The sequence below is a fragment of the Vigna unguiculata genome, chromosome 10 (genome assembly GCF_037176805.1).
Source record: "Vigna unguiculata cultivar grain cowpea cultivar isolate G323 ecotype 2 chromosome 10, ASM3717680v1, whole genome shotgun sequence".
Classification (NCBI taxonomy): Eukaryota; Viridiplantae; Streptophyta; class Magnoliopsida; order Fabales; family Fabaceae; genus Vigna; species Vigna unguiculata.
Window position 1 is genome coordinate 50,407,357 of NC_140801.1, and position 24,829 is coordinate 50,432,185.

At 31.1% G+C, this 24,829-nt stretch overlaps 3 protein-coding genes across 10 annotated transcripts; 1 reads left to right on the top strand and 2 right to left on the bottom strand.

Moving 5' to 3' along the window:
* Nucleotides 1–6,815: 6,815 nt before the first annotated feature.
* On the bottom strand, nucleotides 6,816–7,814 carry LOC114165645 (E3 ubiquitin-protein ligase RSL1-like). The gene is made up of 2 exons (XM_085667543.1): nucleotides 7,063–7,814; nucleotides 6,816–6,888 (listed from the first exon to the last, which is right to left on the bottom strand). Exons 1-2 carry the CDS (start codon nucleotides 7,812–7,814, stop codon nucleotides 6,816–6,818), a joined length of 825 nt encoding a protein of 274 aa, XP_085523669.1.
* A 4,679-nt stretch (nucleotides 7,815–12,493) lies between these two features.
* Nucleotides 12,494–15,335, bottom strand: LOC146883408 (protein trichome birefringence-like 11). Of its 4 annotated transcripts, XM_085668382.1 has the most exons (8): nucleotides 15,244–15,335; nucleotides 15,030–15,103; nucleotides 14,846–14,914; nucleotides 14,308–14,740; nucleotides 13,880–13,943; nucleotides 13,618–13,763; nucleotides 13,438–13,483; nucleotides 12,494–13,236 (listed from the first exon to the last, which is right to left on the bottom strand). In XM_085668382.1, exons 5-8 carry the CDS (start codon nucleotides 13,922–13,924, stop codon nucleotides 13,159–13,161), a joined length of 315 nt encoding a protein of 104 aa, XP_085524508.1. In that variant the 5' UTR covers nucleotides 13,925–13,943; nucleotides 14,308–14,740; nucleotides 14,846–14,914; nucleotides 15,030–15,103; nucleotides 15,244–15,335; the 3' UTR covers nucleotides 12,494–13,158. The 4 variants fall into 4 exon arrangements, 2 of the variants coding, with proteins under 2 accessions (XP_085524508.1, XP_085524507.1); XR_014985482.1 differs by having other exon boundaries at nucleotides 13,381–13,483; nucleotides 14,846–15,103; XR_014985483.1 differs by having other exon boundaries at nucleotides 13,381–13,483; nucleotides 13,618–13,785; nucleotides 14,846–15,103.
* Nucleotides 15,336–16,512: 1,177 nt separating this feature from the next.
* Nucleotides 16,513–22,534, top strand: LOC114165967 (dihydrolipoyllysine-residue acetyltransferase component 2 of pyruvate dehydrogenase complex, mitochondrial-like). Of its 5 annotated transcripts, none has more exons than XM_028050615.2 (19): nucleotides 16,513–16,715; nucleotides 16,829–16,916; nucleotides 17,181–17,248; nucleotides 17,412–17,501; nucleotides 17,611–17,654; nucleotides 18,387–18,442; nucleotides 18,522–18,596; nucleotides 18,686–18,778; nucleotides 18,894–19,139; nucleotides 19,220–19,292; nucleotides 19,457–19,560; nucleotides 19,828–19,913; nucleotides 19,990–20,065; nucleotides 21,246–21,313; nucleotides 21,399–21,465; nucleotides 21,558–21,653; nucleotides 21,743–21,845; nucleotides 21,946–22,041; nucleotides 22,133–22,534. In XM_028050615.2, the coding sequence occupies exons 2-19, from the start codon at nucleotides 16,893–16,895 to the stop codon at nucleotides 22,201–22,203; spliced, it is 1,536 nt and encodes a 511-aa protein (XP_027906416.1). In that variant the 5' UTR covers nucleotides 16,513–16,715; nucleotides 16,829–16,892; the 3' UTR covers nucleotides 22,204–22,534. The 5 variants fall into 5 exon arrangements, with proteins under 5 accessions (XP_027906416.1, XP_027906417.1, XP_027906413.1 ...); XM_028050616.2 differs by having other exon boundaries at nucleotides 17,614–17,654; XM_028050612.2 differs by having other exon boundaries at nucleotides 17,428–17,501.
* Nucleotides 22,535–24,829: the final 2,295 nt, after the last annotated feature.

The following is a 24,829-nucleotide window of genomic DNA, read 5'->3' on the forward strand; positions in this document are numbered from 1 at the left end:
AACGTCATCTGGGTTATTTTCAATGTTAAAATTGTCTTTGTTTATCTATTATGTCGAAATTATCTTTGTTCATCTCCTATAACTGCGTCAAAATCATCTAGGTCAATTGTTGGGATAAAGATACTTTAACATTCAAAATAAAAAAAAAATGTCTATATCGATAATGATAATAAGTAGAATAATTAATGAAAGAAGAAGTGAACCGCTTTTGATTGGACTTAGTTATAACATACTAGAGTGTCTTAAACCTTAATTAGCATTTGATTCATTTTATCCACAAAACTAATACATTTAAGCATAATGTTATTTTGTTTTGGCGATATCATCTAAGTTTTCCTATATAATAATAATAATTATAAACTCATGCTAAATCCCTTTTTTTCAGGTAAAAATATGATTACATGCATCATGTTTGTTACTTTGTAGAAATTTATTATACAATAGGACTAGGAAGCGAGGAATAGGAAGGTGTTTCATGTGTTCCTTTTTGGGTGATAGACGGGATGACGAGAGAGAATTAGTAGATTCTTACCAAATGTCATCCTGTCTTATATGATGAGATTAGAAGGTGATATAGAGAAAAATAGTAAATTATTCTTGTTACTAACAAAAATAAAATAAAATCTTCATGTAAATAAATTATTTTTTGCGTAAACATTCAATATTTCAATATGTAAATGTTAAATTTATTTTCATACCAAATATATTGTATTATTCATTTTTTTATAATTTCAATCATTCAATAAAATTTATAAAAATAATTCTATATCATTTTATATTACTTTTAACATAATGAACATTTTGATAATCTAATTTCTAACATTTTTTCAATCTGTTTTTTTTTATATTTTAATTGACAAATTTTTAAATTAAAATATCTATAATAAAAAAATTATCTATAAAAGAAAACAAAATTATCTACAATAAAATTGTAAATATTATTTATATGTAATTTTATAATTATAATAATAATAATTTTCATTATATTTTGTTAAAAATGACATTTATTTTCATTAATATAACTAATATGAATTTAAAGTAAATTATAAAAATTTATTTATCATCATTATTAATAATATTTAATTATATTTTAAATTTATCATAAATGTAAAAAAATAAATAAACAAATAATTTATATATATATATATATATATATATATATATATATATATATATATAGAAGTTATATGAATAACTAATCAAATAACATGCACCAATTCCATCCAATACCTCGAATAGCACTTTAACAACGTTTTTACGATTCATGAGCAAAACCACATGCATGAATAGTGTTTATCATCATCGATTCAAGACAATCCACATTCATAGCGAAATTCACAATCACATGTGCAAAACAAGGGAACAAAATAAATAAAAAAATATTTTTTTAACTATATTTTTTGACAAATTTATGTATAAATTATTTTTTATACATAAAATATTACTGTTCTAGTCTTGTATCATAGGGAGACAAAACCAGAAACAAACTTCCTTCTTTGTTCGTCAAGTCGGATGTACTTGTAAAGTCAGAAAAAAAATGTTTACTCGAACTCAAGTTCTGATTTTTCTCCCTCTTTCCGATGTCCTTTCCATTGTGACTATTCCCCTTTATATAAGGCCTCTACTTTGCCTTGGTATCCTTGATTTTTGGGTAGACCTATTGACGTACCAAGATATTAGCAACTGACTCTGCTCCAACCTGGGCATCAAGTTCCTTTTATTTAGGAACGTGTTGGATACATCCAACGAATACATTTTTTCATGGGCTTCATTAGTATATTCTAACGCGGGCCTAAGTGGGCCTGCCAATGAAGAATGAGACTTGCCACAACTCACGATGTCGTATTTCGAGTTGTAATAAAATATATGGATCGTGTCTGTAATAGGTCAGATTCCGACCTCAACCAAAGCCTGCTCGGGTTCCAAGTTTCGGGTTAGGGATAACACACAACCCTCTAACCCTTTGTCACATTGTCGTGATTAAGGGTTGTTCCCCAGTTGCCATGCCCTCTTTACTCCTTAAAACTCCTTAGGATTAAGGTCGGGTCTTTGCCACGTGCCAAACATCTAAGGTGATTGATTTCAAAGGTCTGAACGTGGGTCATGATTACCATCACCTACTCCCTCCACGCGTCAACTATTAGAGTGAGTTGGTTTTCTCCATCTTACGGCCATAATTAAATCATGGTAACCGTTCATCTACCCTTCTAAGTGGCACATTTCACCTTCCTGCTTCTAGTGAGTGCCCCTATGCTGTCTCCTCAATTGCTTTCATTCGTCATTCGTCATTCGTGTCCCTTTTTCAGTTATTTTCCTTTCTTCTTTCTTTCCTTTTTGATGAATAAGTTAACTGTGATCGATTCGACTACCCTTTAGCACACTTATGCATTTCATTTCACGTATATTCTAGCTTTTTCTGGCTTTGCCCCTTTTCTTCTTCTTCCTTTCTACATTCGTGATTGTTGGGAATGCTTTATTGAATGAATAATCAATAAAAATGTTAGCTTGATTTCATTTGTAGCATGATTCTGAGAAATTTCTTTCATTCGAATCAATAGTTTGATGTTGGCTTTTGGGCTTGGTTACTAAGGTTAGGGCTTAATTTTGTCTGCGGGTAAGGTGGTGTTGGTATATGACTCTTGTTGTGCTTGCATTGTGTATGAAATAAAGGCGGATGTTTCTGCTATGTGTTATTCATATTTATCTGGGTCTTGAACTTAGAACTGTTGTATAGGATTTCGACTTAAGATACCAAGTTCCTGAAACTTTCTCAGTCTAACGTGCCTAGATGACTTCATATGATCCTTTCTACCCTTGAGCCCCTTTGAACCTGAAAAGAGAGACGACTAGCATATGCACTGATAAGAAGATGAAGGCCTTTAGGAGTAGGCAAGCCATATGTAAAAATAGTGAGGAAGATGTACTTGTGGGTACTTGCGAGATAGACGAGCCTGTGTGTCAAGATGGGACATTCCTCCTCTACAAAAGTTTACTTTTATTTTATGTCACTATTTTTTACAGGCTCAAATTTTGATTGCCTTTCAAAGACTTCGAGAGGGGTTATTGACCCTCCTCAACATAGCCCCTGCTCAACTGCACCCCAATAGTTGGGCCTTTGTCCGAGCTTTCTACATATTATGTTACGGTCTTGGGATCCAACCTACCCCTAACATGTTCCTTTTGAGTTGAAGAGTAGCTCATCTAGGCAACTATGTGCATCTTTGAGTAGTGTTAGTGGTCGTGGTTTATTCATTATGTACCAATCTTCTTATAAGGGCTTCAAGTTTTTGTGAAAATCCTTGCACCTCCCCACAATCCAACTTTACTAGAAGGATTCCTCTTGTACCGGTCAAGGTATCTTACATTATAGAGTGCTCGACAACATAAAAGGTTATTTTTTGACATTCATAAGATCTTGGAGCTCGAGCTTCGGGAAATAGACTTAAAGTTGTATATCGGTATATATTTCCTTACTAACTTTGATAGTTTTTTGGTGTTTTGTTCTCTTGTGTTGAGCTAACTTTTGTGCTTCGTGATGGCAAATAATAAGATGGCCCTTTCTTAAAAGCAGTTACTTCACCGGATCAAGCAGCAAGCAGTTGTGAAGGCTGGAGTGAGCTCGCAAATCCTGAGCTTGTGATCCTGGAAAGTGACCCTAAGACTACCCAAAGCAACCCTAAGATGAAAGGGTAGCTAATAATAAAGGTGATCAAGCAACTTCAGAGGCCTCAAACTCGAACGACCGACCTCCTTTGGTTGAGGTATTTGGGATAGGTCAGCTTGCTCCTCCTAGTCCGAGAAAGAGTTTATGGGACGCAAGATTTAAGCATTTGTTTCATGATCGAGCTAACAATTACTCTACTACAGATGTTGCATCGCTTACTGGGCATCGGGTCGACAGAACCATCGGGTCGTCTTCATGTGAGACTACGTCTCTAAAGTTCTCCTCGGTGAATGCCAAACTCGATGTTGCAATAACTGGTGTTACGATTGCGACTGTCATAATGCTATGCACACAACGTTTCCTGTCAGACTTTGTTGTTCCCCCACCTGTGAAACCTCCCGTTATTGTGTTGAAGTCTCCCAAGATGGGGGTTTTGTGGGGGTCACCAACAATTTTTGTTGATGAAGACTAACACACCTTCCTTACATCGTGTTCTCCAGTCGTTATATATTATATATTTTCGCAACAGACCTTTTACGGGTTAGATTAGTTAGTTTCCCTATCAACGAAAAGCAACTCTTCGTATCATGCCCATATGTTTTGGGAAATTTGCACCACACTGAAGCTTCTTTTCTAAGGTGTCTATTGGTGTCTATAGAGAAGCGTAGATGCTTAGCCATTTCTTCATCTTTTAGCATCCGAGCTTTCACTTCGTTAAATCGGGGACAGGTGGATCCATTGATCTTCTTCTCCAATGTCTATTGGGTGGCATAAGGAGAATACTTATGCTCGGTTCGTTTCCGAGGGGAAAACACTTCCATCACTTGACATCGTTGTTCCCTACTTTTATGCTCTGCCAGAGGTCGCCTCTCTTCTGCTTGTTTTCGCTGCATTACTTCTTCGGTCTCTATATGGATTGTAACCCACCCCCTAATTTTTGTCAACATAGTGGAGGGTGACCTTAACAAATACTCATCGAAAAGGTTCACTCGAAACCCTTTTACGAATACTCTTACCAGCATTTCCTCACTAGGTTTTACGAGTCTCATGCTTACATCACAAAACCTGTTGAGAAACTACTTTAAGGTTTTGTTCTGCTTCTACTTTATATCAAACATGTCCCCAATCTGAAGTTGCTTCGGGCAATTTACCGCGAATCACTCTAAGAAAACCTGGGAGAACGCGACGAACGAGGTGATGGACGCGTTGGGAATTTTGCTGCACCACTTTAGGGTCGTGCCAGCAAGTGTCCCTACGAACATCTTACAACGGATTGTGTTATTTCCCCCGGATATTAACATTTGGGCTCGGAATGCCTTGAGGTGGGCCTATAGATCACCCTCCCCAGTCAATGGCATCACCTTGGGGATCACGTAGTGCGACAATATAACCTCCTTTATGATCACCCTAGTAAGAGGATGTCCCTCTTCCTGTTGTGGGCCTTCGACGAGAGTGTTGCGATCACTGTAATTACCATGTTCTCTCATCCATGTCTGTAACTCCTCATTGGGCCTCTGCAATTGCTCTTGCCTTCGCAACACTTTTCTAGACACTATTGAGACTCTACCGCCGGGATCGTTCTTCCTTCGCCTGCTTCCACATGTTTTTGTTTTCTTCCCTCAAGGCTTCAATGTGTTGCATGATTTGCTCCACGATTGGAGGGTCACCTCCATTATTCCTGGTGTCATTTGGTCTGGTATAAGTGGTGTCAACTACTAATTTTTCCATACCCCACAATGAGCACCAATGTTCTGGTTCTGTATCCTAAAGAAACAAAACCAAAAACAAAATTTCTTCTTAGTTCATCATGTCGGATGTTCTCGTCAAGTCGAAAAATGCTTACTTGAACTCAAATTTCGAATTTTCTCCCTCTCTTTAATATCCTTCCCACTGTGACTATTCCCTTCTATATAGGGTCTCTGCTTTATCTTGATATCCCTTATTTTTAGGTAGACTTAGTGACGTGCCAAGATATCAATTTCCTTTTATTTAGGAACGTGCTCACTACATCATCCAACATATATATCTTCTCATGAGCTTCATTAATATAAGTGAGTCTCACAATAAAAAAATAAGACTTGCCACAACTCACGAGGTCGAATTGTCAAGAACAACAGAATTACATTATTCACATAATTTATGTAAATATTTAATGTTTATATTTAAATAAAAAATTGATTTAAATATAAAAATTAACAAGTATATTCTAAGCAATTCAAACATAAAAATGTATCACCACTAAAGATTACAAACTTTCCGATCATACCCATTTCCCGAAAAAGTTCACTCTATTACTGCCATATTTAAAAAAACTATTTGTAAATTATTTTATGCATTCAACTATTCATTAATCCTGCGTATTTTTTATTTTTAACAAATTTATTTAAAAATAAAATTTTCAAATATAGACTATAATAAATTAGATAAACAAATATAAAAATATAATTCAAATAAAGTTGTATAATAACGTATTGATTCAATTATAAATTAAAAAAAAATAGATTTTAAAAATAATTTCAACCCCATAATTCAATCCCATATATAATATCAAATTCATAATTTAAAAAAAATGCATCAGAGAGAGGAATTAAAATAATTTTAATTTTTATGTGAATCTTTTAAACTCACACTAAAGACACAACATCAAAGTGTTAATAAATAATTTAAATTTCTTGATACACTCATAAAATTATCATTCCATCCGTTACCAAATGTCTTTAGGCACGAGATTGAACTCATGACTCATAAAATCGATTCTCATGCACATATTCGATTTTTATCTCCCCAAACAAAATCAATTCACAAGGATATTTTATTTTTTTCATCCATTGCCAACAATTTTTCCTTCCACTTCTTTTCAAACAGTAGCAATTTAAATCCATTCTCGCATTTTTTCCTTCATTTTTTTTTATAAAACAACAAATCAAACAACTCACATCACTTCAGAACAACAATACTCACATAATAGATACAAACAAATAGGAATGTAAATCTAATCTAAATTGAAATATATCAGCAAATAATCAAATGATTCAAATAACAAGTACTGTATACATAGTGCATGTAACTATTAATTAAAATGGAAAGAAAATATTGTTTTTATATTCGTTAAATACCAATAATATAACACTATATCAATGTCTTACGATTCTTATTTAAATCCGCATGAATAGTGCTTATTATTCCAAGACGATCCACACTCATAGCAAAATTCATGACCACACCTGCAAAACAAGTGAACCAACACATAAAATGGTCACATAATTCACATAATTTGTTACACTCAAAATAAAATAGCCTATTAATCTAATCAATCCATTTGAAATTGTCACAAATAAAACAAATTAATACTATTTAGAAATTAGAAATTAGAAATTAAAAATATATACATAACAAACCTGCAGGTTATGAGTGAGCATCCTGCAATTCTTTCTACATAAAACCTGCATTTTGGACATTTTCTCCAACCCTTCTTCTTCGCAAGTTTCTGCACCAATGAGTCTCCGTTTTCTCCTTTCTCTCTTTTCGACCTCTTAAACTCCTCACAGTTTATTCCTGCATGCCACGAAACCTTGCACTGTGCACAAAACAGTCTATTGCAATGTGGACACTCCGACGAAGTCACAACTTCGTCACCATCACGTATCAACAAAGCCGAACAATCCTTAAAAGGACAGAAAAACTTTTGCGTTTCAACCACTACATTCTCACAAAGGATATCTCCCCATTTATCAAACACTTTTTTAGGGATAATTGAACAACAATGCTCAGGCTCTATAACATCCTTGCAATTAGGGTTTGGACATCGCACCACTGTTTTATTCCCCTCGATCTTTGCAACAACATGTCTTCTGATGCAGCCATTGCAAAAGATATGAGAACAGTTTTGGATCTTGAACTTCCTTTCATCAGGTATCACATCCATGCAAATATCACACACACACAAAGATTCTCTCTTTACCTGTTTCCCTTTGCGGATTCTCAGAGGAACGTCTTCCTCGTTGTTTTCTGCATCCACTGCGATGCGACTTCTACTTGACCCTACCCTCTCACTTTTCGATGAGGAACCCAACACTTTCTTCTTAGCATCTTTTCTATCAGATTTTGAAAATGCTTTCTTTGGAGCCTTCGAACCCATCTGATGAACCATGGTGATGTTCAGAGTCGATCTGGTTAAGAGACCCAAATGGGAGTGGACTCGTCTGAAGAAGACCATGAGGCAGATGAAGTGTCCCCCAAGACTTATAATTATATAATATATTATATATCTCACGATGATTTTAACGGAATATTTTTATTTCCGAATAATTAGATATTGTAACGGTAAAGAAATCTTTTTAATATAGTAAATAATTTTAAAATGTGGATATGAAAGATAATATATCTAACTACGATTTTAACGGAATATGATTATTTTCGTATAATTTAGACATTGTAACGGTAAAGAAATATTTTTAATACAGAAAGTAAATAATTTTAAAATGTGAATATGAAAGATAATATATCTGACGATGATTTTAACGGAATATTTTTATTTCCGTATAATTTAGATATTGTAACGGTTAGGAAATTTTTTAAATGCAGAAAGTGAATAATTTTAAAATGTGAATATGAAAGATAATATATATATATATATAATATAAAATTAATTAAAAAAATATATATCAATGGATTGGATTATTTAATTTTCTCAAGTTCATATAACATTGGATTGATTTTTTGTAATGATTGATTATATGTGATGAATGGAATATTTTTACTATTACCCCGGTAAAGGATTTAAAAAAAAATAAAAAAAAATAAACGTACAAGATAAAGAAGTAACAAAAAGTTTTAAAAAATTAAGAAAAGATCATGTGTATATACACATAAAAAGCAATCTAAATTAAATAAACTGAGATTTATTTTCATAAAATTACGGATTATTTATCTTATATAGTTATGTAACCCACTCATCTCTCCATAATTGTTTAATAATCTAAAAACTAAAGTAATATTTTATGTTGGATATATGTTTTCCTGCTGTAGAGTTAGGTATGATGTGTATATCTAGAATGTGACTGTATGTCACCTTCTAATAATTTAAAATTTATGTTTAAAATAGTTTATTATTGAATTTAAATTTTTGCAAATAATAATTAAAAAATAAGTTTTTTAAAAAATGATTTTAAAATTACAAATAATGTAAAACCAATATATATGCTTTGAGAATATTTTTCTGAATGGAGACAGGTTGAAATATTTTGCATTTCATAAAATATGAAAATTTTAATAATAGTAAAAATAAATATCTATTTGATATTAGATATATGTTTGTTTTATGTTCGTATTTCTTTTAAGTTCCAGAACGTGTTTTCGGGAACTTTTCGGATTGAATATTACGAAAGGAAGGGAGCACTCCGAATCTGTAAAAGTTACGAGGTGCAGTTAGCAATTTCGGAGGTGTAGAAATTGACTTTGGACTTTGTTAGAAGAGTGAGTTTTGTTTTACACATGAACTGGTATGAGATCCATGCCTACGCGTCTTTTTTTTCGTTGTTGTTGTTTTTACTTGAATTTTTTAATAATTAATGTTATATTTAAATAAATTATTTGTTTTTATAATTATATTTTATTATTATATAATTAATATAATAATAGTTATATTAATAATAATAACAGATTATTCTAATAATAATATTAATAATAATGATAAGATTAAAAAATAATAATCAAATATGAATTTGTTTGTTTTAAATCATAAAATTCACTAATTGATTAATAATGTGTAATAAAACAATATCGTTACATTGTTAAAATTTATAATTATACTTTTGAGTTATATATTGTATTAAAATTAAATGTGCATGTAAAGTCGTTTTTAAAATAAAATGTAAGTAGATGGTGTAATATGGTCCAATACAAAGTAAGTATAACATGACATTTATTAAATTTTTTAAATAAAAACACATGTAAAAATAAAATACATGTTTATTATATTAGAAATAGATGTGTATGCATTGTTGTTAAAGTAGAATGTAGGCATATTGTGTAATATGGTCACTACAGAATAAATACATCATAGAATTGACGTTAAGAAAGTAGTTGCCAAATACAAAGTTTAAGTTAAAAATTTAACTCTCATTTCAATTCAGAGTAGCGACTTATAAAAATACTTGAACTAATAATAATAATAATAATGTTAATATCAATGTTAATCCTGATAGTAATAAAAATAATAATAATAATAATGTTAACGTTAATGTTAAGGTTAATGATAATAATAATAATAGTACTAACATTACTACTACCAATAATAATAATCTCAATAATAATAATAATGTTATTAATACTACTACTAATATTAATTTAAATAATATATGATCATTTAGAAAATATGTAGGTAATCGAAATATGGTCCCGTAGAAAATAAAAACATGAGATTGATGTTAAAATTTGTAAATAGAAATATATGTAGACATCGACAAACACATACAAAATTATTGAAATATATTTATATATAAAATCAAAGATATTATTATTATTTTAGATAAAAAATGTTAAGATTAAAAAATAGCATTTGAATCAATAGTTAAACATTAAATTAGTTTAAATTAAATACAAAACTACCACTATAAAATGTAATAAAAATTATTAAAAAGTAATTAAACTAAAAAACAACGACCACAGTAACACATTATTAAAAATTACCGAAGGCCATTTAAATAAAATAATATATATCACAGTAAAAAATTATTAAAAGTAGTGAATATGGATAGCTAGAATTAGTGTTTAAATATATTTGAAGGTATTATATATTAGAAAATAAACTTAAAATTTAAATTTAAATTTAAAATAATTTGTTATTTTTAAATATATATAACATGAAATTGATTTTAAAATTTTTAAATCAAAACACTTATATATATATATATATATATATATATATATATATATATATTAAACTGAAATGTATATATATGGGTCATTATTTAAGTACGATGTATGCATATTATGTAATATGGTCCCATACAAAATAAATACGACATAAAATTGATGTTAAATTTTTTAAATAAAAACACAATATATATTATATTAACATGCGTATGGACGGATTCAGTGGCGGATCTTGACCAACATTGTTGGGGGTGCCCAAATAATACATCTAAAATTTATACATTTCATTATTGTCACTAATACAATAAAAAATGAAGTATACGAAGAAAATTGAGAGACATAAATACCAAAAATGATTTATCAATATACCTATTTAAATAATCTATTCCTTTATTCTTCATCAATATACCTATTTTAAAAAAAAAATACTAAAAAATGATTTATCATAATCTAATAAAAAATTGAGAGACATAAATACCAAAAGAAAATTCGATGATAATCAAACCACACTTAAAATTCAATTATAAAAAACACACAGTACAATCATTTTTTCTTCTATGTTGATAAAATAAAAAATTAATATAAAGAGACTCATTTAATAAATTATTAAACTAATATTTCACTATCAAGTGAGACAAAAGAGAATTACCTTCTTCTTTATTTCTTCGAATGGAAGAGAACAGTTGAGAGATGAAAGCAAAAATAATTGATTTTTTTCTCTTCCGAAAGAAAAGAAAATAGGTAAGAATGGAAGATGAGAACAATTTGTAAGAAATTCAAGACATAAACATATAAAATAGGCTCATTAAATAAATTATTGAATTAATATTTCACTATCAAGTGAGACGAAAGAATTACTTTCTTCTTTTCTTCCTTGAGGAGGGAAGATAATAAAGGAGAAATAAGAGAAAAAATAATAGATCTTTTTCTTTTCAGAAATAAAAGAAAACAGATGAGAATGAAATATGAAAACAATTTATGAAAAACACAATCTATAATGAAAACAAATAATTAAAAATATTTTGATAAATCTTTTTAATCTTTATTCTTTATTATATTTGATTTTATATTTTATTATTTATTAGTATTAATTATTATGTTTATAAAAGAAATAAAATATTTAATTTAATATTTATAACAAAATAAAATCAAAATACCTAATATTTATAATAAAAAAATCAAAATATTTATTGTAAAAAAAGTTTCAAAATTTTTGGGGGGGCCAAGGCCCCTCCCTGCATCCATGATGATCCGCCCCTGGACGGATTGTTATTAGAGTAAAATGTAGGCATATTGTGTAATAGGGTCTCGTACAAAATAAATACAACATAAGATGGATGTTAAAAATTTTAAATAGAAACACATATGTATTACATTAAAATAAAATGATATGCATCGGTCGTTGTTAAAGTAAAATGTAGATGTATTATGTAATTTGGTCTCGTATAAAATAAATATAACATGAAATTAATGTTAAAATTTTTAAATAGAAACACATGTATGTTATATTAAGATGAAATGAAACACACGTATGTTATATTGTTATAATTCAAATTTTATAACAATAGTTCACAATACTATAAAGTTCTAACATTCAATTCCATTCCAAAATGAGAATTTGGTTTTCTAGTTTATTAGTGCAAAATTGACACTACAATCACTAATTATTCATGCATATGTACATTTTTGTGTTAAATTAAAAATTTGACGTAATAATTTATTAGTGATATGTATTAAAAAATCATTTATTTTGTGTTAAAAAAATTTGACAAAATAATTATGAACTTGTACATTTGTTTTGGTTCAAGTAAATCATTTTCTTTTATTTTGAATTAAAAAAATTAATATTCTTTTTTCTATATTTTGGAAATTATAATATACATTAACAATTAACAATAATAAAATAAATAAAAAGAAAATTAAATATAGATCAAACAAATAAACCGCCTAAGATTCAAGTTAAAAGTTGATGCTAGCATGTATCTATTCATATTTAAATGAAATAATGAAATTTGGTCCACCTCACTTTTACATAGATGTAATAGGTTGTTTTAAGTCACTAAAATAATATAATTTTGAATTTTAAAGCATAAAAAATATATTTTAAAATTGAAGTACAAAAATAAAATTATTTTACAATAATAAAATGATATTATTTTACAATAAAGAAATGATATTATTTTACGATAATAACATTTCATTTTGTACCAAAACTGTGTTCGTATTACCTTACCAAAGAATTTGACAATTACAATTGTTACATCCCACACTTAGTTAGTAATCACAACTCACAAGATAATCAACACGAAAGAAACCAATATTTCTTACACTTGTATTTCAGAGCTGAAGTTCATGTCCCCATAACGTTGATCTTCTTCGGAAGATAAATAATTTTCAGTGGTGATCAATAGCAATAAAATCTGATACCTTGGTCCCTGGCTGCAAATTTCTGATGTAGAAAAGTATTTGGCTTATTTATGCTAAACATGATGAAAACGATTTCTCAGTGAATCACACTCATGAATTAAGTAACATTCAACACCATCAACTTCTTAGTTTCAGAAACATCTGTGTGTGCATACAAGACCGTATTTGCTATTTTGAACTGTAACCAGTTGTCATTTGGCACCAGTGAAGAACCAAACTCTGGAAGTGTTTCCAAATGATAGTTTCCACCGTTTTTCCAATCTTCGACTCTGAAACATATCACACTAATTCATTAGAATCTTTACAAATATTTTATATTCAGAATATCCATTGCAGTCATAGAATCATCAAACAAATCTGAAGTGCACTAGGGCTAAAGTAAGAAAGAAAATCTGGGTCTTGTTAGGATTTACTCTATCTTATATCCATTTCATTACTATCTGAATGGACTGTTTGTATGCATCTTCTACCTGCATTTCCACCTTAACTTCCATGCCTTTTTGAAAATAGCAACCCCTGAACCAAAAAAGAAATCTTTCAATCAAAATCAACCCTTTTGCTTGGCCAAAAATTACAGATAAATTGTATGTTTTTTGAATCATTGAAATTGGAGTAATACAAAAAATATGGAAAGGATTGAAATGAAATACCGTCTTATTGTTTTCTCGTAATTCCACCAGTGTCCTGTTTTAAGAACAACGATATCTGCATCTACCCACTTCTTAGAGTTCCAATCCATTGTATCAACTTTGAGAGTTATTCTAACATTTTCAGGAGCTCCTTTAAGGGGCCTGCTCTGCAATACAAGAAATGGAGCTCTGTAGTATTCCACTATACAGTTAAAATCCTTGAATTTGAACACCAAGAAGAGATGAATGTAAAGCTCAAAAGATATCAATATCAATACCAGACCTTCCAATAAACTTTGAATAGACAGAAGAATAGTTTTGCAATCATAAGTTGAAGACTACTTGTCCTGTAGAAACACACAAGTAGGACAATTATTAACCCCAAGATAGTGTGTGATGGATGAAACACTTGGTGCAGATTCATGCAATGAAAATCAAAATTTCAACTATAAATATACTCGGCATTCATATTAATGGTAGATCCAAACCCAATTAAACACAAATAATGAATACTTAAAGGATGTCTAAACAAATGTTGTCAAACTGGTCAATGTTTGGATGAAAACACAATGTCTCAAACTTCACTTGTGAGGACTTAAAAGGATATATTCTAGTGGAAAACGTAAAGAGAGTTTATAAGATAAACTCTCATACAAAATTCCTTTTTCAACTTCAATTGTACCAATCCATGTACAAAAAAAATACTCTCACCATCAGGGAAAGTCGATACTCCAAGATCTACTCCACTCATCTACAAGAAAAGTCATTTTTAGCATTTCATAGTATTAGTGGTTGTGACAGAAAAATAAAAAATTCTAATAACTGAAAAAGGAAAGTATATGTTACACCTTTGCATTCGGTCCTGCACCATAAAAAAACCTCATCAGAAGACTAAAACCCTCATAAAGGCATAAGGTTAAGAAAACACTCGTAAAGACATAAAATACCATAATAAACATATTAGTGGTCTAAAAAAAGTTTAAACTAAAATCTAAAAGACACATGCATACATTATAATTATGGGTTAGAATAAATACTTACTTGATTAAGAGACTTCTCTCAGATATTGCTCAAAGCTTCAAATACTGATTGGGTTTGTCATAATAATAAAATTACCTGAAAGCTTTAACCTTTCTTCAACTTTCTGCAAAAGGAAATAAAACCATGACATGAGTAACTCCTAAAACATAATACAGATTCAAATTTAGAAAGCAGTCAATAACATGTTTGAAAAGTTTAGAATAAATACTTGCTTGATCAGCCATAGATCTTGTTCAAAGCTTCAAATACCTTAAAGATTTAACCTTTCTTCAACTTCCTTCAAAAGGGAATAAAATCTGGGCATGAAGAGCTCGTAAACATAAATTTATTAGTAAAATGAAAACCTTAATGATAAAAAGAATAACCAAAGTTATGAAACTATACATACTAACCGTTTAAAGATTGTTCCGTTAAAATAAAACATCGAAGCAGAACAATATGAGATGTAAAGCTTGTTTGGAGACATCTGTCACAGAAACAAACGAAAGCCAACTCAGAAATCATACTTGATCAAAGCAAAAGAAATAAGTAACTCTAAAGAATTAATAAAATCAAACTCAAAAAAATGGGGAAATAATAAAAATCAAACATTTTTACATATAAAACCTCTTAATAATGATTTTTCATTATTTTGCCTTGAGAACTTTGTCTTGGGTCTTTAAAAGTCTTCGATCTACTCTTCAATAGAAGAAACATAGGTACTGAGGGAAAGAAGAATAAGAAAAATTAGAAAAGTCTAGAACACACAAATGGTACTAACAAAAAAAAAAGAAAAACATACCCTTTTACACGAAAACTTGGAGTTAGCGCCATCACCGGAGCCCAAGCTCGTCCTTATCGTCATTCGACACGATCAACCAAAGTGAAAGCAACATACATCAACCAAAATAACTAAATCATTTTTTTTCTTGGAACCAAAAAATGGAGGAGGAGCAGAAAGGGTGTTTAGGGGGGAGAGTGTCAGGTTTACAGAGGGGGTTTCACTGGGGAGATACAACACCAATGAGATCTGAGCCTAACCACATAAGACACTGACACCACTCTCAACCCAAAACCTTAAGGCAATGGGTTTATGGGTCTTTATTCTTATATAGTGCTCTACTTTCTCATTTCTGGTCAATGTGGGACTTAGACTCACACTTATATTCCTAACAATCTCCCCCTCAAGGGTGAGTCCCTTCAACCAGACTTTCGATACAGGGACTTGCACTCGTCTGAGCCGGTTTTTAACCATCGGCAAAACCAGCTCTGATACCACTTGTTAGGTTTTACAGAGGAGGTTTCACTGGGGAGAACAACACCAATGAGATCTGAGCCTAACCACATAAGACACTGACACCACTCTCAACCCAAAACCTTAAGACAATGGGTTTATGGGTCTTTATTCTTATATAGTGCTCTACTTTCTCGTTTCTGGTCAATGTGGGACTTAGACTCATACTTGAATTCCTAACAGAGAGAAGACGAAAGGCTGTGTAGGAGGGAGAGAAGATGAAAGAACTTTGAAATTCATAAGTCATCCTCATAAGCCACAAAACCTAAAAGATGAGTGGAAAGAGAAGCAGAAATGTTTAAAAAGTTAAAAAAAGAGAATGACAAAAAAAACCAAAAAATTGGACAGATGTCAAAAAAAAATTAGATATGGGTATAAGGATATCTTCCAGAGGTGTTTGTTTTCATATATTTTAGATGGTGAGGTTTCTGAAATTCACAAAAATAAATAAACAAGTGAAAAGTAAAATAAATTTAGATGTTTTTTTATTGTATTTCTCTTACAATTACCACAACTCTTAACGCACATGTAATAAGTAATAAAAAACAATAAGATTAGAAAAATAAAAAAGGCAGAGAATTTAGTTACAGGAAGAGAAAAAAAAATAAAAATTCCTGAGTTGTGAGTTGGCTGGTATGCTGCCAATGCCATAGTTGCTACCACATAGCATGCCATTTGCATATATTTGATCGGATCTATCACCGAACGAACCCTAAAACCCGCTCTTTCTTGGGTCGCTATTTCTCCATTTCTCTTCCGTTCATCGGCGGCGATGGCATCGCATTTACTCAATCACTCAGCCAAGGTATATCATATTCTACGTCTCTGCCTACCATCATCGTTTCTCGCGTTTTAATGCAAGCACACGGCGGCATGTTTTTTGTTTTCTGTTTATTTAATGCTCTCTGTTGGTTTCAGGTGAGAAATACTTCGAAGTTGCTGCACCACGAGCGCGCTCTCTTGGCGCGTTGGTTTTCCGGTGATGCTCAATCCTCTCGGAGCCGCGGTAACTTGGTTTCTTGGTTATTTCTCAATTGCAACTGAATTCATATTGGAATTCTGTGTTGGATTGACAACCAATTGGTGTTTTCAAAATTAAGGTGTTTGTGAGTGAGCAGCAAGTATAAGTGTGACCGTAGAGTTTGTTTTGGGGAAGGTTTGAAGTGATATTAGCGTATTCTGTTGTTTGGGAGTCATTTGAATGCCTGGTGAATGCTGTCCCTCGAGTTTTATTTTCTATATTAATAATTGTAGCTGGTTATTTGTATAGATGTGTGGAAAACTCACCCTGAGTCTTCACCAAGAAGCAGTGCCTTTGAACGGGTCACCGGATTTACTGTGAGTAGAGCAAATTTACGTCCAAATTAAACAATATATCACAATCTTTATTTGTTTCTGCCTTCAATATCTCCCTTTCTTTCCCTTGCCTACTATATTGCTTTTCACTTCCTCGGCAGATGTATATTTTCACCTGACTTGTATTTTCTTTTTGATATAAAAGTTCATTTGGTACGCAGAAGATAAACATCTCCATGGCTAGCATTAAAAGGGCTTCCATTATCGGGTCTGGGTTCACTGGAGAGATTTCACAGTATGTCACTTTGTGTTATAGTAATTTTAGTTTTTTTCTTGAATATGGCTTGCTTCAAAAGGGACTGACAGTAACTTTTTTATTTTCAATCAACCGTGTCCTCAAAAAGAAGTTCGCAGGTGTTGTCAAGGAGATGCTATGCGTCCGCCTCAGGTACGGCTAATGGATCTTTGGGCTGTTAATTAAATTTTGAAATTTGATTGAAATGGAAGTTGTGTGTTGGACATGTGAGGCTGCATTTAACCCACAACATGTTTTCTCCTGTGATGTTATTTTTTTATAGTGTAAATTATAAATAGAAGGAGAAATGTACTCAGTTGCGAATTGCAAATGTAGTGCTACCTCAGCTAATCTTGGCCAGAGTTTATAACTACTCCCTAGTGTTCTTGACCTTGGAGTGAGCTGAAACTGTTTTAAATGGGGTTTTTTGATAATATGCTAAGGGCATCTCCATTGGTTACTGAGTGCAGTTCTTACCAGTTAAGAACTGTGCTTTTTGTAAAAGCAACCGATGGTCAAGCACCAAGCACGTTGTGTAAGTGCGCTGAAAAAATAGCTTATCCTTCTCTATCCTTCGCTGAAAAAATAGACTAAATGTAATGTTTCTTGTCAACACTTGAGTCTTTTCACATCATGCCACAGCTTATCCTTCTCTATCATTTGTGTTTCCTTACAGGAGATGCCATGCACTCGATTGGGTTGTTACTTAAAAATATAGTTTTTAGGATACAAGAATTGTATCTTTCCAAAAGTTTGCACAGTCTTACACCTCTCCTTAAGCTTCCCCTTTTCTTTGTTTTATTTGATAGAATGTTATGTTTTGAGACTATATAAATAATAGTGTACTTATTGATTTAATCAGCAACACTGGTGATTATATTTCAGATCTACCCCCTCACCAGGAAATTGGAATGCCTTCTCTCTCACCTACAATGACAGAGGTTTCTACTTTTCTAAGACGAATGATATTCTCATATAGTGGGTCTTGGTTTCTCCTAAAGAATTCGCAATTATATACAGGGTAACATTGCAAGATGGTTGAAGAAAGAAGGTGATAAAGTTTCTCCTGGTGAAGTGCTCTGTGAAGTTGAAACTGTATGGTTCTTGTACTAGAGACTTGGCACATAAAATGCATCTGTTAAGGTTCTTATGCGAACATTGATATAAATGTATTTCATTTGAAGGATAAAGCTACTGTTGAAATGGAAAGTATGGAAGAAGGTTATCTGGCCAAGATAGTTCGTGGAGATGGGGAAAAAGAAATTAAAGTTGGTGAGGTATTGATATCTTCTGGCTCTCCCCTCTCTTTTTTGAAAAGGACTTTTTACACTCCGGACACTATTGACATATGGAAGGCGTCACTATTGGTAACATGAACAATTTCTTTCATAGGTAATCGCCATCACTGTTGAAGATGAGGGGGATATTGCCCAGTTTAAAGATTACAAACCTTCAGCATCTGAACCAAGTGCACCTCCTGCCAAAGAAACATCTGTGCCATCCCCACCAAAGAAGGATGTGGCAGAGGAGTCTGCTCGAGAACCTGAGGCAAAGGTTTCCAAACCTAGTGCGCCAACTCCATCTGGAGATCGTGTATTTGCTAGTCCTCTTGCTAGAAAGTTGGCTGAAGAGAAAAATGTGAGTTATCAATAACAAGTTATATGGTTGAAGGTCTTTCAGGAAAAGACCTAGATAATATATTTCCCTCACTGATGTAGGTACCTCTCTCTAGCATTAAAGGAACGGGACATGAAGGACTCATTGTGAAGGCTGATATTGAAGATTTCTTGGGTATAATTCTTTCTTTTTATATATTAATTTGTTTGTATTCTGTGCATAGTATAGTGGAAACACTTCATTGTTATGCTAGAGAATTCTTCTCTTTATCTTGCTTGCTCTAGGATTTCTTAGCATGTGTGGCTGATTAAATTGATTATATTATAACCCCTTTTTAGCTTCTGATGCAGCTTCTAGTCAAGCTTCCGCACCCTCAAAGGCCAAGGGTACAACAGATGCAGCTCTGGATTATATCAACATTCCTGTCTCTCAGATCCGGAAGGTAATTTGATGAAGAAATCCTGCACTTCTATTAGATTATATTTCTGTTTCAATTGTAAATCAAAGACAAGTTTTTTGACCATGTCACATGATGTTCTAATTTTGTTGTGAACATAGTTTCGTATGGCTTCTTGGTACTTTTTCTCATAACTTCTGGCATATTTTATTTTCTCCTGTGTGTTCACTTCTCTGTAAGTTCTGATCTTCATATATGTTGTGTTGTGTAAGCATGAGTGATGTTTTTGAATAAAACCATGTATTTTTACAGGTCACCGCTTCACGGCTATTATTATCAAAGCAAACTATCCCTCATTACTATTTAACAGTGGATGCATGTGTTGATAAACTCGTGAGGTAAGTCTCTACAATCTATATTTGAAAGTTTTACCTACCATGCATATTTCTGATAATTGGAACACTTTGTCTGCAGTTTGCGGAGCAAACTAAATTCATTGCAAGAAGCCTCTGGTGGCTCCCGCATATCAGTTAATGACCTTGTAATCAAGGTATTGGATTTTTATCTGACATTATATCTCTTCTTGTCTTTTTTGTTGGTGATTTGGTGCTTAATAAGTTGGGATGCTTTATGACAGCTAAAATCATTTTAAATGACTTTTCTCTTTTGTGATGTTAGCTTAGAAATAAATGTCTAAGTGTTGAGTTAAATGGACCAATTTTCCTAGAAGGGACCCCTGTTGTCTCTCTTTTGCTACATTAAAATCATTTACTCTTAAATCCTTTTCTCTAACAGACTATGAAATTTAAGGCGAGAATGATTGAGAAGCTTTACATGTTCACCTGTAATAAATGGGAAAGTTCCCTCTTATCTCGTGGAGTAGTTTTAGTTGAGGTTTCACAATCACTAGGTATATGGCCAAAATATTCCTTATAATGACTTGGGCATTCAACAAACGTCCATTCCAACAAATGTCATGATGTTCAATCTTAGGCATGACGGGTGTCTAATAGTCTAGTAAGGCTTAATTCATTCTCAATCAGTTCTAATAGTTCAAAATACTCCTAATACTTTGAGCTAGCTTTTGGAGAATCCATTCTCAACTATTGTAATTTTTTTTATTGGTTGCACAATTGGCAGCACACCAATTGAAATGTTTTCAACGAGTATTTAAATATCGTTACTTCGAGGACTTGCCAACTGTTGTGTAAATTTAATGATACAAAATAAAGTAAAATTTATATTCGTGAGAGAAATACTCAATCAAATATAAATTCAAGCTATAAGACAGTAAAAACAGAACCAAATTCAAAGAATAACTTTATTAAACAGATTGTGAGCAAAATAGTATTATGCAGAATATGAAATATGTTGGGTGCTTGCCTTGCCTTGGATGCAATGTAAATGGTTTTTCTGTCTTCCATGGTATAGGATGTATCACCTTAACGTGCTAAAATACTGTAGCCATGATCCGTCATGTGAAAAAAATCCTAAATCCTGTGATTTTTCTATTAATCCCTTAAAATGATAAAGATTTTAGTAAAACAAAGGTCATATATTTTATCACTAAATCCTGCCTTCAATATTTCACGAAAAAACCAAACATATTGAGATAGATTGATACTTCATTCAATCAAGAATATATTTTATCACTCAAGTTCAAACCTCAATGCCAACATTTGTAAAAAAGTACAGGTAACTAAGTTTTATACCTCTGCTTTTTATTTTAGGCTGCTGCATTGGCTCTCCGCAAAGTTCCTCAATGTAACAGTTCATGGGCAAATGATTATATTCGCCAGTAAGTCTTTAGTTTTTTATGTAGTATTGCCTTCAAATTTGTGAATTACTTTAAGTGTTAAGTTTGTTATTTTGTTTTTGTGCAGGTATAATAATGTGAATATTAATGTAGCTGTGCAGACTGATAATGGGCTCTTTGTTCCAGTTATCAGGGTAAGCAAGGGCTCTTTCTAGTACTTGAAACAGAACTATAGCTTATATTCCAATCACAGGTCATCATTTTGACCTATTCATAATATATGCAGGATGCAGACAAGAAAAGCCTCTCTACAATAGGGGAGGAGGTCAAACAATTGGCAAAGAAAGCTAAAGAAAACAGCTTGAAACCCCAAGATTATGAGGTTATTGGAGTTTCACACTATTTTTATTCATCTGATAATAAAGACTTCTTGGTCTGGTTTATAAATTCTTGGGTTGAATTGCATTACAGGGAGGTACATTTACAGTGTCTAACCTGGGAGGGCCATTTGGTGTCAAACAATTCTGTGCAATCATCAATCCTCCTCAGTCGGGCATTCTTGCAGTTGGATCTGGTAAGAACAGTTTTGCCGTTTCTCCCATTTGTTTCTTATATCAACTGCAATCACTTTTCTCTTAATGATTATCTTCATATGTTGCTGATTACATGAGCAGCTGAGAGGAGGGTCATTCCGGGATCAGGTGCTGAAGAATTCAAGTTTGGTTCTTTCATGTCTGTGACCCTCAGCTGTGATCATCGTGTTATAGATGGTAATCATTCTTAATCTTCAATGTTTTTTTACTCAAAATTAAGCTAATTTTGTGGTAAAGCATGCCAACAATATACACTTGTTCTGTTCAGGTGCAATTGGTGCCGAATGGTTAAAAGCATTCAAAGGCTATATTGAAAATCCAGAATCCATGTTGTTGTAAGAACGAGTAGAAGGCTGACATGACGTACTAAATATCTTTCTCAAGTCATCAATCGTATTTTAGGCGGGGGATGAGGTTTTGTTCTCCGGGGTATTTCTATATTCCCATTAGGGTTTGGTTGATTGTGTCCCTGATCAATTTTTGATTGGAGTGTTCAGTCACTACAAATAAATTTTGGAGGAATGAAATTTTTTTAATAAGAGAGGTAGATGAGGCATTTTTAATTTAAACTCAAAAATTGTGGTCACAATGGATGCTGCCCAAATACATACACGGCTGATTATGAAACATTTTCTTTATTATATATTGCAAATATTTGAAAGAATGTGTATTTGATGTTGTATTATATATATATATATATATATATATATATATATATATATATATTATGCACAATATCAAGAATTTGGTAAAAAATAATTTTAGAATTATTAAACTTAAATTTACAATGAAAAAATTAATGTAACATTCAATACAAAAATACATTAAAATTAGGAAGAGGATAAATAATAAGTTTTAAGATTCTCATACATCTTTTTTATATGAAAGGGTAATTTTGACAATGACAGTTAAACTAAAGAAAATGGGAGTGCAAGTAGAAATTTTGGAAGTGTTAAGAGTTGGAAGAAAAATTATAGTCTGAGGCCCATCGAAATTGTTATCGTTTACGAAAGAAAAAAAATGATGTTTTTGCAATGCCCAAATAACAAAAATCTAGTAAACACCCGCTATAAATAATAATAAAATTACAAAAAATAAGTAATCAAATTATTTTATTTTATAGGTTACGTTAATTTTTGCATACATATAAACTCAACCCAAATTAATTTATATTAGTATGTGTATATAAATATAGTATAATCCAAATCTTTTTGTGCGAATTCATTACCTTTTCAACTTCGTTAAAGTGAATGTTGAAATATAGTTAAACATATTTTAGAAAATGGTTAATAATAAGAATAATTTATATTTTAATTATATATATATATATATATATATATATATAATCAATGACCACTACATGTAATTTGATTGCTTGGATCCATTGTAAGCCCAAAATATTGCAAGTCCATTTAGACGAGTTATTAGAAAAAAGACATCTTCATGTTGGGAAAGTAATCAATTATCATGAGTGATAAGATGTAAATATGAGTAATAAAATTAAGATAGCAAACTTGCTATTTATATCATCCGAGGTTGTAATTATCGATTATTTTAGCATTTAATTATTTAGTATTCAGTTTATAAAAGGTAAATTACTTTGTTTTTTTTTTCAATTGTTTTACTAATAAGAAATTAAAACGACCGGTGTTTTAAAAGTTGAAAATTTTCTCTAAAATTAAAATAACTTAATTTCTTAAATATTAGGCCTTTTCTAACACAGAGGAAAGGGCATTTGAAAAAAAAACAAAAAACTGATTTTAAAATATACGACACATTAATTTGATGTTTTTAATAAAATATATTGATTTTAATATTACATGTAGTTAAATCGGAGAATAAAAATATTGCAGAACTTCAATTATAATACATTTTAAAACAAATAATATTACCATGCACGATGATAAATACAATATCATGTCTGGTAAAATACATTCTATTAAATAATTTTATTTTGAGCAGTATAATTATTCAAAAAATTACTTTTGAAGAGGATATAAGATCTTAACTCAAATTAAATGAACCGAAACTCATCTTCAAATAGGTTACATTGAGCCATAATTTCAGGTTAGTGAAACTATTAGCGTGTAATCATCCATTAAACACATATATTTGTTTCTTTATATATAGAATTTTCGTTTTTAAATTTTTCAAAATTGATATTTAAATGGTAAAATCTTTATACAGTATTTACAAATTAGATTTCACGCATAATCTTAATATAATCAGATTAATAGGATTATTGAACAAAATAGTAAAATAATGTAAATCATCATATTTTTCTTAATTTTCTGTTACATTACCTTTTTACATATTATAAAAATAAACCTCTAATATTTTAATTATAATCTCAATTATACTGCATGTTCTTTTCGGTTTCATACATAAAAACTAATACAAATAGTTTTTTTTTTCTTTTCTTTTCTTTGTAGATAACCATGCGAGTATAAAACGTGTTTTCAAATTTTGGTATCGGCAAAATGGATTAACGTGTTTGAGAAAGTAAAAGATATGACAGGTGGTTGTGGACATATGTGTTGGTGTCAACCATTCATCTTATCTTTATACTCTTTTATTTCATAAAGTTATTATTATCTTATATGACTCATCATTAATCCTAAATCATATTTATTATATGCTATGTTCAAGACTTTACTCAATTAATGTCATTATATCATAAAACAAAATACAAAATCCATTATTAGAGACCGTATGATTTAGTGTAAATACTTTTTGTTATTTAGGTTTAACTATTAATAGACCATAATTTTTTTAACTTATATTAGTGTTAAATTGAGTTAACCTCATCCAAATTAAAAATGAATTATTTCAATTTGATTAATTTGTAAATTATTTGAAGTTTATTCCTTTCATGAATACAAGTGGAAGATTGGTGTAGGACCAACAAAAATTGAGGAAGACTAATAATGTATTTTGGTAAGGGTAATTTGGATTTTTGCATCAA